The sequence below is a fragment of the Otolemur garnettii genome, unplaced genomic scaffold, assembly GCF_000181295.1.
Source record: "Otolemur garnettii isolate 467f Iridium unplaced genomic scaffold, OtoGar3 scaffold00015, whole genome shotgun sequence".
NCBI lineage: Eukaryota > Metazoa > Chordata > Mammalia > Primates > Galagidae > Otolemur > Otolemur garnettii.
In genome coordinates this window covers 25375204-25394006 of record NW_003852410.1, presented here as the reverse complement: position 1 = coordinate 25394006, position 18803 = coordinate 25375204, and the positions used below count along the sequence as shown (strand labels likewise).

Sequence of the window (18803 nt, the reverse complement as noted above, 5' to 3'; positions counted from 1 at the left end):
ATCTCCCAAGAATTCAGGGTATATCAAATTCTAGTGTTTTTCTTTGTTCCTTTTTTTTTTTTGTACTGTTATTTTAAACCTCCTGTTGTACTTTGGCCCTCTCCTGTGGTTGTATGCCTATTATTATTCAGAATATTCATTCTGAGAGTTCCAGCTTTGTTTTACAGATAGTAAAATACAAACAAGCTTTACTCTTAAACTGTTTATCAGAGTGCTAAGTACGTAACTTTAGCATATATACCCAGTGTCCCTTTAAAGGGTTTTAACACCTTTTAAAATCACATTAAATTTGAAATGCCAGTTCTAATGGAGAAAAGCCACTCCAGGATCAGATGATATTATCAGCATCTAAATGACCCTGGCAGTACTACAAGGAATTTCAGAAGACATTATTATCTATAAGACAAAATCAGAAGGCCTCAGGCAAACCCCATGAGTTCTTATATAATCAAATTTAACATTATTTATGACTATTCTTTGTTTTCTGTCATTCACATAATTGGAAAAGTGAAATAGAGACAACAGATCAGAATAGGGGTTTTAGATAACAAAGAGTTTGATTGGTCATGTTGAATGACTGCTTTAAACAATACAGACAGCTGCTCCCAAGCAGTCTGGGTCAGTCGCAGTATATTATAATAGAGGCCCCACCTTAGTCTGTTGCTGGGGAGGTCAGATCCACAAGATTAAAAAAAAGAAAATCAATGAAGTGAATCTCAGACTAACATGCTAAAAGGTACAGTCTCTCAGCATAAAATATCTGAATAGCACAGCCTGAAAAAGTACATGCCAAACAAATGGCCTTCAAAACCAGGAAACAAAAGAATGTTCACTCGTTTCAAATATATTTTTAAAAGTTCTCTGCCCTCAAAACTATCCACAAGAACATGCCTCAAGTTTTTAACACAATTCCAAAAGACAGGTCCTAATATTCCAAATTTGGCTAGCACTGCTTATGTTCTTACAGACGTTAACCTATCAGAATAATTACTTGGTGACCACCCTGTTATCTCAGTCTAGAGAAAAGAGCCAAAGGCAGCCACAAGCCTCTTAACCGGTATTTTCCAAACCATAGGTTATAAATTATTTTATAATAACAGGAGATATCAGTGCTTATCACATTTTTAAAAAAGAAATGGGTAAGAATTGTCATGAAACTCAGTTTCCCAAGGAGGTGAGTTGTATTATTGCCTGTGGGGCTTTTTTTTTTTTTAATGGACAGGTGGAAAGGCCCACCATTATGAAAAATGCAATCAATATACAGCATGCAAGAATTGGAGAGCCAATGAATATAGTTTCTTTGAACAGATAGAAATCCTTTGTTTCTACACCTGAAGTTCTTTGATTACACTGAATTAGGTCCTCCTTGGAGAGAAGAGGACTCCTCACTGCAAAGTACTTTGTAAAATATAAAAGACAACCAGGTCCTTGTTTTCATTATGCTTCATGTAAATGCTGTCAAAAACCTCCATAATTGCTATGTAACTCCTTTGTGGAAAAAAAATCTGCATGTTCCTAAACTCTGCTACATCTGTTACATGTAAAACATCTCTCCTGGTAATTTTGTGTTACTTTTCTCCTGCTCTTTGTAGCAGCTGTACATTGCTAATGACTTCCCTTACTGTAACAGTTAGCTCGAGTACTTTCTTGGATTTGACGCATACAGTGTAGAAAAATTTGAATTTTCAGCAGCTTTGTGTTAGGCTAATGTATGATGTTTATATCCAAGGTGAAGGGAGTGGAAGAGAGTCACTTGGCCACTGCTATTTTTCTAAAGAGGGGTTATTTAAATAAAATTAGAGTTCACAGGTAATTTTTGACAGTCATACCTGCTGAGCTAGATATGCCAACTAGCGGGGCTGTGCATTTGGGTCACTGTAGGACTGGTCTTTATAGTCCATTTGCAATCTCCTGGTCATAAAATGAGGCTGTAACCAGGAGGCATATTGCAAATTGTGGTAGAGATTATAGTGAAGGGTGAAATCTGTATGCCTTCTTCATAAGTTTGGTTATGAATGTATCAGTAATTATATCTGAAGTTGGGTTTGGGAAGGTAACTGTGGCTATGGGTAGGGAGTGGTAATACTTTATCCCCATGGATATATATAGTGTTCCTTTCTTTCAAAACACTGTCTGAAATCTTGCTGTTTTTTTCCTTCACTAGGAAGTCCAGCGCTGTACAGCTGATATGAACATCACTGCAGAACATTCCAATCATCCAGAAAACAAGCACAAAAACAGATACATCAACATCTTAGCATGTGAGTAATAAACTTTAAACTATCTTCAACTGCGAGGAAATTAAATTTTCATACTCAGTATAAGCTGGAAGCCAAGCAGTCAGAAGCCGTATGCCAAGAAAGATACTTGCAAGCTAACCTCTCATTAGCCCCTCTTCAACAGCCCCAAGAGGAAGTGGGGACGTTTTCTTCCCCCCTCGCCTTGCATTAAGCTGTCAGATCTCAGAGAACTTAGTAAGGTGCCTGAAAGAAAATATTCTGAGCTTCACTGTTTTCACATGAAACATGAGAGCCAAAGTTTGTCAGTCGGCTGTCTTGACATTGGTTTTACCTGTGAGGCCAAGTCTTTTCAGTACACATAGAAATACTGGGAATTGATTAAGGAAAGCCGATTTGCATAGCAATCTTCTTTTTTTTTTTTTTTTGAGACAGAGCCTCAAGCTGTCCCCCTGGGTAGAGTGCTGTGGCATTACAGCTCACAGCAACCTCCAACTCCTGGGCTCAAGCGAGTCTCCTGCCTCCGCCTCCCAAGCAGCTGGGACCACAGGCGCCCGCCACAACGCCCGGCTATTTTTTGTTTGCAGCCGTCATTGTTGTTTGGCGGGTCCGGGCTGGGGATTCGAACCCGCCACCTTAGGTGTACGTGGCTGGCGCCTTAGCCGGTTGAGCTATAGGCGCCGAGCCAGCAATCTTCTTTTTAAGACTAAATAATTGGTCTCTGCCTTAAGTAATGAGCCTCAAGTTCTTCTGGCCCATGTGCTTAGCCCTGTCCAACTTATTTCCAGGGTCAGGAGTATCCTGGAGATTAGGGACTGAAACAAATAGCCATTCTTCATACAGAGCCTTAAGGAATATTTTAGGACCACAAGCTACTTTTGTGGCTAATTGTCCACATTTCATGGACATGTGAGTCTTGGGTCACTGGCAGATAATAAGTACATGTTTTGATATTAAGGGCCAGGGCACAGATATTTATAAGTAATGTACATTATGACAAGGATCACAGGACATAGAATTTTATATTATAGTATATTTAAATTGGCCCACTTAAAATTTGAACGGTACTATGTAGTTTGTTTTTTTGTTTGTTTTTTTTTTAAGAGACAGAGTCTCACTTTGTCACCCTTGGTAGAGTGCTGTGGTGTCACAGCTCACAGCAACCTCCAGTTCCTGGGCTTAGGTGATTCTCTTGCCTCAGCCTCCTGAGTAGCTGGGACCGCAGGCACCCACCACAACGCCTGCCTATTTTTTTGTTGCAGTTTGGCCAGGGCTGGGTTCAAACCCCACCACCCTCAGTATATGGGGCTGGTTCCCTACTCACTGAGCCACAGGCGCCACCTAGTACTATGTAGCTTTTTTAATAAAGCTCTAGTAAGATATAATTCACATACCATATAAATTCACCCATTTGAAGTATACAATTCAGCAGGTTTCAGTATATTGAGAACTGTACAGTTGCGGTCACAACCTAACTGTAGATCATTTTTAGCTCCCCATTAGCAGGGTTTCCTGGTTCCTCCTTCTCCCTACCCCAGGAAACCATCTACCTACGCCCCCGGTTTGCATGGCCTGGCATGTCTGGCCTCTTCCGTGTAGCATGTTTTCAGGATCCATCTACGTGTGGCACATGTAAGCACTTCATTCCTTTTTAAGGATGAATAGTACTCTATTATGTGGACATAGAATATTTTATTTAGCATTTGATGAATATTTGTAGTTTTTCTACTTTTTGGCTATTATGAATAATGCTGGTATGAACATTCATGTGCAAGGCTGTATGCAGACATATATTTTTAAGTCTACCAAGAAAATAGAATTGCTAGGTTATATGGTAAACTATTTAACAATGAGGAACTGCTAAACTGTTTTCTATTTTACATTCCCACCAGCAATATATGACGGGTCTAATGTCTTCATATCTTTACCCACACTTGCTTTCTTCTGGGGTTTTGATAATAGCCATTCTATAGGGTGAGAAGTGGTGTCTGGTAGTTTTGATTTGCATTTTCCTAATGATTAGTGATGTTGACCATCTTCACCTGCTGATTGGCCATTTGTATCTCTTCCTAGGAGACATATAAATGTCTCCAGACATTTTACTCATTTTTTTCTTCAGACCTTTTACTCATTTTCTTTTAAATGGATTACTTTTCTTCTTTCCAGGTTTTAAGAGTTCTTTATAATTCTGGATACAGAGCTCTTCTCAGATATATAGTTTGCAAATATTTTCTCCCATTCTGTGCATGTCTATTCACTTTTTAATGGTATCCTTTGAAGCATAAATTTTTTAAATTTTGATGAAATCCAATTTATTTTTTCCTTTAGTTGGCTGTACTTTTGGTACAGCTACTCTAAGATCATGAAGGGTTTATACCTATGTTTTTGGAGTTTTATGGTTTGAGCTTTTATATTAAAGTCTTAGATCAACTTTGAGTTAATTTTTAGATACGGTATGAAGTAGGTGTCTAGCTTCCTTCCTTTGTTTGTGGATACCAGTTGTCCTACTACCATTAGTTTAAGTACTTTACCATCTTATTGAAAATCAGCTGACCTTAGTGTAATGGTTTATTTCTGGACCCTCAGTTCTGTTCTGCTGACCTGTATGTCCAGCCTTATACCATTTCTGCAGTCTTGATTACTGACTATGTGGCTTTGTAGTAAGTTTCAAAATTGGGAACTGTGAGTCCTTCACATTTGTTCCATTTTTTTTTTAACTGTTCAGCTTTTCTTCCAACAGTGGTTTAAAATCTGGATTGTATGTGTGTTGTGCTGCTTTTATTAAATTTATTCCAAAATGTTTTACTCTTTTTGATGCAATTGTGAGTAGAATTGTTTATTTTGGATTGCTCATTGTGAGCGTATATAAATGCAATTAATTTTTGGATCTTGATCTTACATCCTACAACCTTGGTGAACACATTTATTCTCATAGTTATTTCTTAGGGATCCTTTTAGGTTTCTATATATAAGATCAGATCCTCTATAAAAAGAATTTTATTTCTTAGTAAAGTTTTAAAAGAACTACCAGGTTATTCTTGAATAGGACTATTTGTTTCACTTATCTAAGAGAAGAAGGAGGTTAAAAAGAGCACAAGGAAGAAAGGGTTACTCCCTAGGCTTTGAATAGATGGGGCTATGAGAGTATTTCTTGGCCCACTGTGCTGTAACTAGGGGAATTTGTGCATCTACACACTGCCTTTCTACCCAGACAAATCAGGCAGGGTATGTGTACACCTGTGCCTACATGTGTCTCAGACATCACTCTCTCCACCGTAGCAGCCTTTATTTCTAATGAACTTACTGCCTTGGCTAAAATTATGTGGCCAACGAGGAGAAAGTCAAAGCAACTTCTGGGTGATGTGTGAGAAGGTCATGGTATTTCACTAGAAACCCATCCCCTCTGCTTAAATATGGTTATGCATTCACAAGTTCATTAGGAGTTGTGGTTTTATTTTCACAACTTCAAAGACTTGGGTATTCTCTCAGACCCTGAGATTCTGGGTACATCATGTGCCTTCCTCTGCCCCTATATTAAGGCCTTTATTGAGCAAAGAATAGCATAGAAATGTCATGGAAACAAAAAAAAAATCAGACTGTGGTATGCCAAAAACATGATGTAGGAAAAGTCTTTTTTCACAGAATCATCACAAAGTTAAAGATATACATGGATGTCACCATGTCATCTTCCAAAATTGATTTATCATATATTAACTACTCTGTTACTTTTAGTAAAATAAGAATTTTGCAACTTTAAGAGTAGCATTCTTATTTGTTAGTCTAAGAAATAACAACATACAATATGATGGCTACTAAGTTTGGATCCAGAGGCCTTAGAAGAAATTTTTCATCTGAAGCCTGATTATATTAGGCAGTCCATGTTTCATGTCAACCTAGACAGAAAGTTTGCCAGGATAACAAAAGCAAGTCACAATTCCTAGAATGTGGAGGACTTTCAAAAAGTACTCAGTGTAGGTCTGAGGTCAGTCACGTCTGGGCTAATTGCACTCGTTGGACTTGTTTGTGAACGCACCTTTTATGATGCACCTAATATTTCACCAAACAGAAATATTAATTGGCTTTGCCCATTCTGTTTCTAGCTAGAAAAAATTAAATTACAACCTCAGCTTCCATTTATTTCTTTTGCCATCCTGAAAAATCAGGCTCAGCCAGGCCTGGTGGCTCACACCTGTAATCCTAGCACTCAGGACGCTAAGGCAGGCAGACTGCCTGAGCTCGCAAGTTCGAGACCATCCTGAGCAAGAGCGAGACCTCATCTTTAAAAAATAGTCAGGCATTGTGGCAGACACCTGTAGTCTCAGCTACACGGGAAGCTGAGGCAAGAAAATAGCTTGAGCCCAAGAGTTTAAGGTTGCTGTGAGCTATGATGCTACTGCACTCTAAGGAGGGTGACAAAATGAGACTCTGTGTCAAAAAAAAAAAAAGAAAAAAAACAATCAGGCTCACTTTGTTGGGCAACTAGAAACATATTATCATGCCCACCCTACACACATACACCCTGTTTGTTAATAAACTATGATTAAATAGATCCTAAAATTGGATTGTTGACTTCAGATTCCTGGCAGGAGTGTCCAACCTTTTTTCTTCTCTGCCACACATTGGAAGAAGAGTTGTCTTGGGCCACAGAGTAAATACACAAACACTAACGAGAGCTGATAAACGACAACAAGAAGAAATCATGATACTCACCACCACAAAGAAAAAGAGCCTTCATGTAATCTACATGGGGTGGACACCCCTGCCAGATTATTCTTAAAAGCTGCTATAGTTCCCTTCATGACAGGTTCTTTTGAGATGGCAGGGAATTCAACTGAAGGTAGCAGTGGAATTTCCTGCAAACAGATATTCTGGACTTTCTATAACAGTCACCTTTTTATATTTGAATTAATGGGGGAGGTAGGGAGATGAGTAATCAAAAACCTTAGAACTGGGTTTAAAAGTACAGGACAAGGAAATTTTAGAGAATGGCAGTTTTACATGAACTAATAAGGACCTTAATTTGCATCTCAGATACCTGCAGGCCAGAGAATGAGGTATAAGTAGCGCTGTATTTTCGAGATGGGCTCACATGCTCTTATCTTGACTGTTCAACTCTTGTTCTGCTAAAAGTTTTCTCAGGGCACTCTGGGAGATACCACATTGCCCAATTGCCTTGTGTTGTGCTTTGGAATGCTGCTAGTTTCTGAATTATCCATTTTGTTTCTGCTTTTTTTTCTTACCTTCTACAGATGATCACAGTAGAGTGAAGTTAAGACCTTTACCAGGAAAAGACTCTAAGCACAGCGACTACATTAATGCAAACTATGTTGATGTAAGTCAGAAATATTTTTATAAACTTGTTTGTGGAAATTGAAGACTGCAGCAGAAACTGCTAAACATATTTTAATACTGTATAGAGATTTCACTAAAAACAGCCCATTCGATGTAGAAGGCATTTGAATTATTAACGGGGCTTCTGTGATGCTGCTTTCATCTTACTTTGTGCTGTGTCACCTTTGAAGGGTTACAACAAAGCAAAAGCATACATTGCCACCCAGGGACCTTTGAAGTCTACGTTTGAAGATTTCTGGAGGATGATTTGGGAACAAAACACTGGAATCATTATCATGATTACAAACCTTGTGGAAAAAGGAAGAGTAAGAGCCTTACTATCTTAATCATGCACCTTCATTCAAAAAATATTCCTGGAGTACCTACAGTAGGAGAGGAATCTGACCAGATAGAAAGAGTTACAGAAATAAAAAGTATTCTCTCTGCTTTTACCTTGCTTATGGTCTAGTCAGGAAGAGAGCTAAGGCATTATAAGAGTAAATTAAACTTGGTGGTAGAGATGAACGGGGTATTAGGGGTATGCCACAGAAGCAAGGAATAGGCCCTCTAGCACAGAGATTCTTGTAAAGGGGCTGATATTTGAAGTGAGACTTGAACAACAATGAGGAGGAGTTAACAAGGCTAAAAAAAGATAAGAACAGGCATTCTAAGTGTAGGGGACAGAAAAAACAAAAAGGAGAGAAATTAAAAGAAGCACATTGTCGTCAAGGAACTGCTAATAGTTCAGACCAAGGGAAGCAAAAATTGTTTAAACAAAATGATGGCTAATGTAGCATTTATGGGATTATGAGCTTATATGAGATGATCCTAACTGAGGCTGGAATAACAGCTAAGCCTCAGATTCCCTATTCTAAATCACTATTGCTTCACTTTACAGAGTTCATATTCTGCCTTTGGTGACCCAAGTTGTAACATGAAGATTCTCAAAATTACAAGAGCCCTTCTATAAATTCAGTCCAACCTTATAAATGATACTTCTTTTTTTTTTTTTTTTTTTTTTTTTTTTTTTGAGACAGGGTCTCACTCTGGCACCCTGAGTAGAATGCTATGGCATCATAGTTCATAGCAACCTCAAACTCTTGGGCTTAAGCGATCATCTTGCCTTAGTTTTTAGAGAGGGAGTCTCACTCGTGCTCACACTAGTCTTGAACTCCTGAGCTCAGGCAATCCACTTGCTTCAGCCTCTCAGGATTACAGGTGGGAGCCACCACGCCCAGCCTAGAAATGATACTTCAACTCCCTTTATAGCGCATCCTGCCCTACATTTCTTACCGATTTTTCTTTAAAATACATCATGTAGGCCTGAGCTCAGAAGTTCAAAAGCAGCCTGAACAAGAGGGGAGACCCTGTCTCTACTAAAAATACAAAAATTAGCTGGGCATTATGGAGGGTGCTTATAGACCCAGCTACTCAGGAGGCTGAAGCAAGAGGATCACCTGTGCCAAGGAGTTTGAGGTTGCTGTGAGCTATGATGCCACAGTACTCTACCCAGGGTGACAGAGTAAAATTCTGCCACCAAAAAAAAAAAAAAAAAAAAAAAATCACATATTGAAAGATCATATTGCCTGAGCCTAAGAGTCACAATTATAGTGACTTATAATTGTGCCACTGCACTCCAACCTTGGTGACAGAGTGAAAACCTGTCTCTAAAAAAAGAGATGGTCATGGCCAGGTTCAGTGGCACATGCCTGTAATTCCAGCACTCTGGAAGGCTGAAGTGGGTAGATTGCTTGAGCTCATGAGTTCAAGACCAGCCTGAGCAAGAGCAAGAGGCCCTCTCTAAAAATAAATAAATAAATAAATAAATAAATAAAGTTACCAGGTGTCCTGGCAATGCCTGTAGTCCCAGCTACTTGGGAGGCTGAGGCCAGAGGGTTGCTTAAGCCCAGCAGTTTGAGGTTGCTGTGAGCTGTGATGCCACAGCACTCTACCCTTTTTCTTTTTTTAAAACTCTGTCTCAAAAAAAAAAAAAAAAGAAAGAAAGAGATGATCATATATAACTAGGTCCCTTTCTCATAAATTCTCACAAACTTATCTCAAGCCATCAATCAGCCCGTTCCTCTTTGGAGGTCACATCTGCCTTTAATTAGTTCAGCTTGGCTGCCTTTTTCAGTCAAGTAAATGACAATCTCACCTGTTATTTTAACATTATTTGAAATTACATTATCAACAGCAGAACTGTGCCAAAAATGGCAGTTATAATTTACAACTTTCTTTTCACAGCGAAAATGTGATCAGTATTGGCCAACAGAGAACAGTGAGGAGTATGGAAACATCATTGTCACGCTGAAGAGCACAAAAGTACACGCCTGCTACACTGTCCGCTGTTTCTCAGTCAGAAATGCAAAAGTGAAAAAGGTACGGAAAGAAGCGGCAGGCTGCCAGGCCAGCTTCTCTTTCTTGTATGAAAATTACTGTATATCTAAGGCCAAATCTCATAACCAACTTGGTTTTTAAAAGGTATTTTTAAACCTTTTTTTTGGCAACAACGCCTTTGATTGACAACAGTGGATGGCGTGAGAGGTACTGGCAAAGCGCATAATAGAATTTAAGGGGCCTGCTTGAATTCCTTAATCTCATCATGAACAAGGCTGCCTTTTTTTTTTTTTTTTTAATTATTGTTGAGGGTTCATTGAGGGTACAAGAAACCAGGTTACATTGATTGCATTTGTTAGGTAAAGTCCCTCTTACAATTGTGTCTTGCCCCCAAAAGGTGTGTCACACACCAAGACCTCACTCCCTCCTTCCTTCCCTCTCTCTGCTCTTCCTTTCCCCCACCCCTCCTTCCTTTTTTCTCTCTCTGCTCTTCCCTTGCTTTTTTTTTTTTTTCTAATCATCCTCTGACCTTTTGATAATACTTAGAAAATATGGCAGCATCTGTTTGATTCAGTTTTTCAGGTCCAATTTTCTGACAGCTTTAAAGCATTGGTTCCCAAAGTGTGTTCCAAAGAATGCTTGTCCTATAAAATGCTTGTAAAATGTGATTGTCCTGTTCAGTAAGAATAGGAAATGGGTGCTACATGGTGCATTATCTTTCTCACCGTTTTAGAAATTTATGGTGAACACAAGTGACAAGAGTACTAGAGTTAAGAAAACTGTATGACTTTATCTTGCCTGCTGTTCTCTGATGTAACTTAATAATAAAACTCTTTTCTATAGAACAATGAATGTCCTAAGAATCATTCTAAATGGAAATACTACTTTCAAGTTATCTCAATTTCCATTTTTCAAAATCTGTCACACGGGTATCACAGATTCTCACAGCAGTATAGTGGCACCCCCTTACCTGTGGGGGGATACATTTCAAGCCCACCAACTGGATGCCTGAAACCTCAGACAGGCCTAAACCTATTTAGACTATGTTTTCCTATACCTACTTGCCTATGGTAAAATTTAAATACAAATAAGTTATAAATAAATTTATAAAAATAGCAAGAAATTAACAACTAATAGGAAAATAGAACAATTACAATAATATACTGTCATAAAAATTCTGTGAATATGCTCTAGCACGCTCTTTCTCAAAAGAGAAAATATTATAATACTATAGTATTTTTAGATTATGCTTGACCATAGGAAAGCAGAATAAGGAGGAACTACTATATTATGAATTCTAGATAGAATCATCTAGATAGATGGTCATTATGAAAATATGTAATAGTTGCTTACAGAAACTTTGGTATGACAGTTGTTCGTAGCAGTGGCATTGTAAATCTTTTTTTGGCATCTTGGATATCTCTGAGAATGTTATAAAATTGTACCTACCTTTCCTCAGAAGAATTCATGTTTACTCATTTTTTTAATAAACAGTTTCAGTGGCTCTGAAACCCAGAAATGATCCAAGGTTATCTAATAGTCCTTTTTGTATATAGTTATTTCCAAAAATGGGAGAAATCAGTATGAAAATCAGTAGCACTGTATCTGCATTCTCTGTAATAGAGCTGTTGACCAACTCAAACTAACCAATAACCAGTAGAAACCTTACAAAGCCCAACTCATGCAAACCCTTCAGGTATTAGAAACAGCTAAAGTCAGAGAAAGAAATCAAGTAGGCACTTTAAGTATTTTGCATACTGACAAGGAAAAAAAGTAGAAAAACAAAAGTTCACAGGAGAATTAGAACCTTGAAGCCATCATGGGCCTTTGTATCACAGGACCAGATACCTCACAAGCTTCAGTGTTAATTGATTAATGACCCTGAGTCATCAAAAAAAATTAAAATGTTTAGAAACATTAATAATAAGAAAATATATTAATTATTTAATTTAAAAATTAAAATATTTAGGAATATCTGTAATAAGAAAATAAAAAGTATAACATTAGCAAGTGATCTATTTGAGGGAAATCTGTCATCCAAAGTAGTTTAGAACTTTCTAAAATGTAGACAGTTCATTCACTTAAAGGAAGTGACTCTGTAAAAGTCATTTATGAGAATGATAGGTGAAGATGGTGCCTCTGCCTAACTCTAAAGAGAATCATTTGAAACTTAGAATCTTCCTGTCACTTCCTGGAGAGTTCTCAGCAGCTCCTGAAGGTGCAGCCTGGACAGTGGAGAAGGAAGGGGAATCACAGTCCACAAGCAGATGAAGCAGAACTCTTCCAAGGCAAAAGATTGGGAAGTGAACGCTCATAGGAAAATTACAAAGTGCTTTGGATAATTCCAGATCCAAAATAAATAAATAAAACCTTCATGAAATGACACGAAATGTATTCATTCACAGTATAATCTCCAGGGCTGTGTCTCCATGTAATGATATGAAAGTTGGCCACGAAGAAGAAACAGCCTATCCCAGGAATAGTGATCAGGGTGAATGGGATCAAAGGGTATGTCTCCTGACACCCTTATCTTTTATCCAGAATACCCACCCTCAGCTTAAGGTCTTTTTTTTTTTTTTTTTTTAATCTTCTTCATAGGGTCAGAAGGGAAACCCCAAGGGGCGCCAGAATGAAAGGGTCGTGATCCAGTATCACTACACGCAGTGGCCTGACATGGGAGTTCCTGAGTACGCCCTGCCGGTCCTGACTTTCGTGAGGAGATCGTCAGCAGCTCGGACACCAGAAATGGGGCCTGTGTTGGTGCACTGCAGGTAGGGCCTGCGGTCAGCGCGGGAAGTGGGCAGAGCCGTGGGCTTGGCCACAGTGACTCTGCCCTGGCTTTGTTTAACCTGAAAGCTGACTCTTCTGCTAAGAACTGGAATGAATAAAGCCTGTTACAGTCCTAGAGTCTAGTAACTATATCTCCATAACATTAAGAAATCATCGTCTGCTTCTACAATTTTAAAGCAAATTCTGCTCAACTAGATGAAACTTTATTTTTATCAAGTCATCTTATTATAAATAACATCACCATTGTTCATAGGGAAATTATAGGCTGATCCTAATAAATAAAAGTCTGACCATAAGCACGAGGTTTCCATGCTGGAGATACTTTGTTGTAAATGGCTTTTGTGAAAGGTTCCTCTGAATAATAATATTTCTAGTACGTATGAAAAGATTTCACTTTTAACTTGTTAGTCTACAAATACCATATCAATTATCTTTTTAAAAACACTGAGAAAGACTTGAATAAAGCTTGTTTTCTCTCAAGCACCTTAAACAATTAGTTGGTTATTTAAAAAATGCTTTTATTGTGATTCATTTGCGGTTGCAATCTTGGCTTTGTTTTTTACTGTGGGATTCACATCGATAGGGCTCATTTTGTGATTTATGTTGCATGGCATTTTCTAAACATTTTTGGGCTATTCTTACAATACCTTTTCATAAAGCAAGACCTTTGCAGAAGCTGGAGCCCATCTCGTGTTTAAAATCCCCTAAAACTATACTTTTTTTGCTAATCTATTTAGGAATCTCTAAAATGAAGATAAAAAGTCTGTCAAACAGCTTAGGTATCAATGGAGTTGTCTGAGATGGGGAAATTCTGCCAAAAGAAACTTGTTGTTTAGTACTATACAATTCAGAACACCTGGGTATTGTTTTTTTTTTTCTAATGTGAATAAAAGAGGCCAGATTTTCCAGATGTATTCTTCTTATTCTATACCTAAGTTATTAAAAAAAAAATACCCTTTTAAATAGGAGCTTTTTATTTAAAAAAAAAAAAATAGACACACCAGTACCCTCATACTAAGGGGATTAGTCAAATTCAAAACTCCAGGTATTGAAAGCAGACTGGGAGAGTTGTATAGAAAAGGGTTTATTAGAAGGATAATGGGTACTCACAGAATCACTAGGAGAGTTAGAGAACCAAGCACATATCTAAACAGGAAGGAAAAATTCCCTGCAGGATGCCTCAGCAGATCTGGTTCAGGTGCACAGATGGCTGCTGCCATGAGACACTTCTCAGTCCCTTTATCACTGAGTTAGAAGCCATTGCGTAAGCTGCAAAGGAGCTGAGAAAGCAAGTGTATAACAGTTTTCCTCCAGCTCCTGTGATACAAAGGCAGACTCATAAAGGGGGCATGTCCTAATAAACTTTATAGGTGCTACCTTTATGATAACCTGCATCAAAAGTACATATGAAAGCTTGGCACCTATGACTCAGTGGTTAGGGTGCCAGTCACAAACACCAGGGCTGGCGGGTTCAAACCTAGCCCAGTCCTGCTAAACAACAATGACAGCTATAACAAAATAATAGCCGGGCATGGTGGCAGGTGCCTGTAGTCCAGCTACCTGGGAAGCTGAGGCAAGAGAATCGCTTAAGCCCCAAGAGCTTGAGGTTGCTGTGAGCTGTGACGCCATGGCACTCTACTGAGGGCAACCCAGTGAGACTATGTCTCAAATATTAAAAAAAAAAGGCACTAAGTCAAGTTTACCAGGTTATCTAACAACAGAGTTGTTTCTAAATTCATTAGATATTTAGATCATAACTTTTCTAATCCACGGTTAATGATTTTGTAAAGCAAAAAATACCAATTGAATGTTCTTGTTTCCGACAGCGCTGGTGTGGGCAGGACAGGCACCTACATTGTAATAGACAGCATGCTGCAACAGATAAAAGACAAAAGCACAGTTAACGTCCTGGGATTCCTGAAGCATATCAGGACACAGCGCAACTACCTCGTCCAGACTGAGGTAGGGCGTACGCCGGTGCCCTCATGAGACTCCTGCACATGCTTTCACTTTTAGCTTTCAGATTTATTCTCTTAGGCCTAGAGGGAATTTACAGGTTTGTATTAGAAAATATATTGACCATGACACTATTCTGTGGTTCACAGTTTTCCATTTTTGTGTGGATCTTAACTTTTGGATTTCTCAAAAGCACTTGTGAAGCAGATGCAGTTGTATTAAGAGCTATGTCAGATAAACTTGTTGTCTGGCCTGTGAAATGTACAGGAGAGGATGGTTTGAAAGCCCTTCATTGAACACACACTTCTCAATTGCTGTCGGAAATCAGCCTGTGATTCCAGGCACAGTATAGAATACAGAGCTAAACTTAACACACCCTCTATCCTAAAATAAGTTCAGGTGGATAAGTAAGTGAGTGTTTGAGCAAACCACCTAACTATAGATGCTTGAAGGGCTTGACTGGGCAGTCCCTGTTCCAGGGCAGAGTTAATGGAATGCAGGTGTCATGAAGGAGGGCTATCCCTTAACCCCACTTGGTGACTGCCATGCATGACGCCTTTCAGGAGCAGTACATTTTCATCCATGATGCCTTGTTGGAAGCCATTCTTGGAAAGGAGACCGAAGTATCTTCAAATCAGCTGCACAGCTATGTTAACAGCATCCTCATACCAGGAGTAGGAGGAAAGACAAGACTGGAAAAACAGTTCAAGGTAGTGCCTTGAATAAATTTCTTTCATTGCATAAAGCAAGGAGTATTAAAAATGCCACGAGTTTAGGGATCATGTCGTCTTTGAGTTAATTATATAGACTGAAGCAGATTACTGTTTGTGCTGTGTTTTTTTCTCCATAAATGTAGATGCTTGAAGGAAAGGAAAATCAAATTTTGACCCATATATGAATCATTAGTATCGAACTAGATAATACAGTTCTGTATTTTCTTTGTTTTTAGAGACAGAGTCTCACTTTGTCACCCTCAGTAGAGTGCCATGGCATCATAGTTCACAGCAACCTCCAGCTCTTGGGCTTAGGTGATTCTTTTGCCTCAGCCTCTAGTCCTGTATTTTCTTCTGAGAAATTTAAGATTTCATCTAAACATAAATATCAGCCCTTGGCCACAATGACATGACTCAGTCATTCCTGTCCAAAAAATATTCTCTGTACTTTTTCCATCTTACCTTTATTAAAAGTCATCTATTTTACTTTTACCGAGAATGGTTATTTATAGACATATTATCCTAAAAATAGGCCTATTTAATAAACTATTCCAGAAGATAATTTAGAAATTAAAAAAAGGGTTACTGAACAATACTAGAAGAAAGATCATTTTACACACATGGTTGTTCTTTTTCTTTGTTGGGGCATGAATAAGTTTAAAGGCAGTTAAGGTGTATACAGAATTGACCGGAATGCAGGTGAAAAAGAGAGAACAAAAGGATTATTAAAACAATTAAGATCAGAAAAGGTCAGTCATCGGATAATAAATCAGAATTTATTGTAACTCCCAAGCATGTTGGCTGTCTCTTCAGTTTCAAAGTGCTGTGCTATTTATTAGTCTCTTCATGTTTTAAATTCTATTTTTTTGCACATTGTTCTATATGTAAGTAATGTCTCACTTTGGGTCAAGATAGAAATAATGAAATGAATCTGTGCAGTTTCAGTTTTCATGGTAAAGCTTTCCATAGATTCTGAAACCTTCATGAGACTATCAAGCAAATTATAACAAGTGACATGAAATGAAAAGTAGAAACTTTCCCTGAGTTCAGTCATAACAATAATTTTACATTTCTTGCTTTCCTTTTAACATCCTCACTGCAATAAAACCTGGGTAACAGTGTATCATTTTAAATGTTGAAAATTAGGTAGCATTTCTGCAGTATTTCTTACGCATATATTTTCTTTAATTCATTGAAGACACCAGTGCCTTCAGTTGGAAGCCAGATATTTGGTTCTTTTATAGGCACTAACCATTTCAGAACTCCGAGTGAGGATAAAGCAAGAATCAGAACCTCAAAGGAAAATTACGTCTGGGGCCCATGACACTCAGAGCAGGACACTGTTCCCACAGACTCCATTAAGTTAGACCCCCCCCAACAATAGGATTGACAAAGTGGCTCAACCACTCCATAAACAGGAAGAAAACTACTAGACGATAGTCTATAAGAGCCTTAGAACAATGTCAATTCAGTTCAGTGGAAATGTACTGAGAACCTACTAAGTTTGCCTTTCTTGTCAAGAAACATGATTAGCCTTTTTGTATCTTGTTCTGTCACCAGGCAGACTGCCGTAGTGTCATGATAGCTCACTGCAACCTCAAACTCCTGGGCTCAAGCAGTACTCCTGCCTCAGTCTCCTGGGTAGCTGAGAGTACAGGCACATGCTGCCAGACCTGGCTAATTTTTCTATTTTTTGGAGAGATGGGGGTCTTGCTCAAATTCCCAGCCTCAAGCAATCCTCTAGCCTTGCCTTCCACTGTTCTAGGATGATAGGTGTGAGCCACTATACCTGGCCCAGAACACAGGCTTTTCACTCCCTTTCTTTATTCACTCCTGCCATACCCATGATTACCTTCTTAGTAGTGTTCAGCAGTGAGGAATTACTGGAACAAAATTCACAACAGCAGTGACATGGTGTAACAGAAAAAGCCACATAATTCAATAAATATCTATTACACACATAGTACCTGTCTGTCCTCAGGAGGCCTAGGGCCTGATAGGAGAAATGATATTAGCTTACAACCAAGGTCACTGAGAAAAGGACCACTAGTAAAGCATAGAAGTGTTGGGGGGGGGGGTGAGCACAAAAATGTTTTTGTTCATCAGTTATCAGATTATTGGGATTTTTGCCAACATGTCAAGCAAATGCTATCAGTGATATCTCTGAGTAAAGACTGAAATGTTGCTTCTCTTTCAGCTGGTCACACAATGCAATGCGAAATATGTGGAATGCTTTAGTGCTCAGAAAGAGTGTAACAAAGAAAAGAACAGAAACTCTTCAGTCGTGCCATGTAAGATCTTAAAATCAGTTTGACTTAGTTCAAGTAGTATTTTTTAAACTGGATTTTAAGTATTATAGAAAGTGGGAGAGGTAGCAGTCAGTGCCAGCCAGTTGCTCCGTCTATCTGACACGAAGTCTTGCTTTGGTTGACCTTGCAATGCAAAAATTAGGTTATTTCTACAACATTTGAACTTAAACTACAATAATAAAGTGGTTATCACTGTGGCATTAACACACTTTTAAAACTTAAGAGTCCTAGGTTAAAGTGTACCACTAGGAGTACCTCATTAAATTATTGTGCCTCTTAAGAGCAAGGCATTGTTGATTGGTGGTGACCTTTGTGTGAATAAGTTAGGACACAGCAGAGGACAGCATGTGCATTCTAAAGACACAGGCTTGGGTGATCACTGGAGACCTTTACCTCTGCTGAAAAAAGCCACTGTTTTCTAACCCCGACATGAACAGAAAAGTAGGAAGAAAAGGTTGGAACCAGAGCAAAGTACAGTGTGTTTGTATGATTGTAGGAATATCAAACCAGGGTCAGAAGTTTTCTGAAACCTGCTGTCAGGTCTGTACAGAGTATGCTCTCAGTGATCTCCTGTGAAAGTTCTCCCACAGTAAAACTCTATTTCTACAAAGCCTATGTCCTTCTGAATCTGTGCAGTGAAACTGCATTTTACATTCTGCCTTAACTGATAACACGTGAGCTTATTTTAAAATATAGATAGGCCTTAGAAAGGGAAGCCAGGGGACTATGTTATTCATCAAGTAAATCTCAAAGAGCTGTTGGTTCTGTGCGTATAATAAGGCAAATGTGGTGTTTTTGTTTTTTCCATATGATAGCTGAGCGTGCTCGAGTGGGTCTTGCACCATTGCCTGGAATGAAAGGAACAGATTACATTAATGCTTCTTATATCATGGTGAGAGTCAACAGTTAATTATAAGTAAAGTCAATTAAACTGAAAGGTGTTAAAGAGCAGATACCACCTATGTGACTGATTTCATTCTTGAAATAATTCTCAAGGTGTACAAAGAATTCTGTATCTTGAAACTCTTAACAAAACATCAGTGGGGGCATAAAAATAAATGCTTCTCAAGGAATGAATTTTATTGTTAATTTCACCCATCTAGTTTTGAATAAATGTTGAAATTACTGCT

The 18803-nt window shown here is 38.5% G+C and overlaps 1 protein-coding gene across 4 annotated transcripts in view; it reads left to right on the top strand.

Moving 5' to 3' along the window:
- PTPRG (protein tyrosine phosphatase, receptor type G) overlaps positions 1-18803 on the top strand; it is a 740009-nt gene that overhangs the window by 698495 nt on the left and 22711 nt on the right. For all 4 annotated transcript variants that reach the window (XM_023510661.1, XM_023510664.1, XM_023510662.1 and 1 more), the window contains 9 exons: positions 2165-2261; positions 7487-7569; positions 7760-7894; positions 9813-9947; positions 12504-12676; positions 14522-14657; positions 15215-15361; positions 17562-17655; positions 18489-18565. In XM_023510661.1, the coding sequence (XP_023366429.1) occupies positions 2165-2261; positions 7487-7569; positions 7760-7894; positions 9813-9947; positions 12504-12676; positions 14522-14657; positions 15215-15361; positions 17562-17655; positions 18489-18565 (1077 nt within the window). The remainder of the gene's footprint in view (positions 1-2164; positions 2262-7486; positions 7570-7759; positions 7895-9812; positions 9948-12503; positions 12677-14521; positions 14658-15214; positions 15362-17561; positions 17656-18488; positions 18566-18803) is intronic.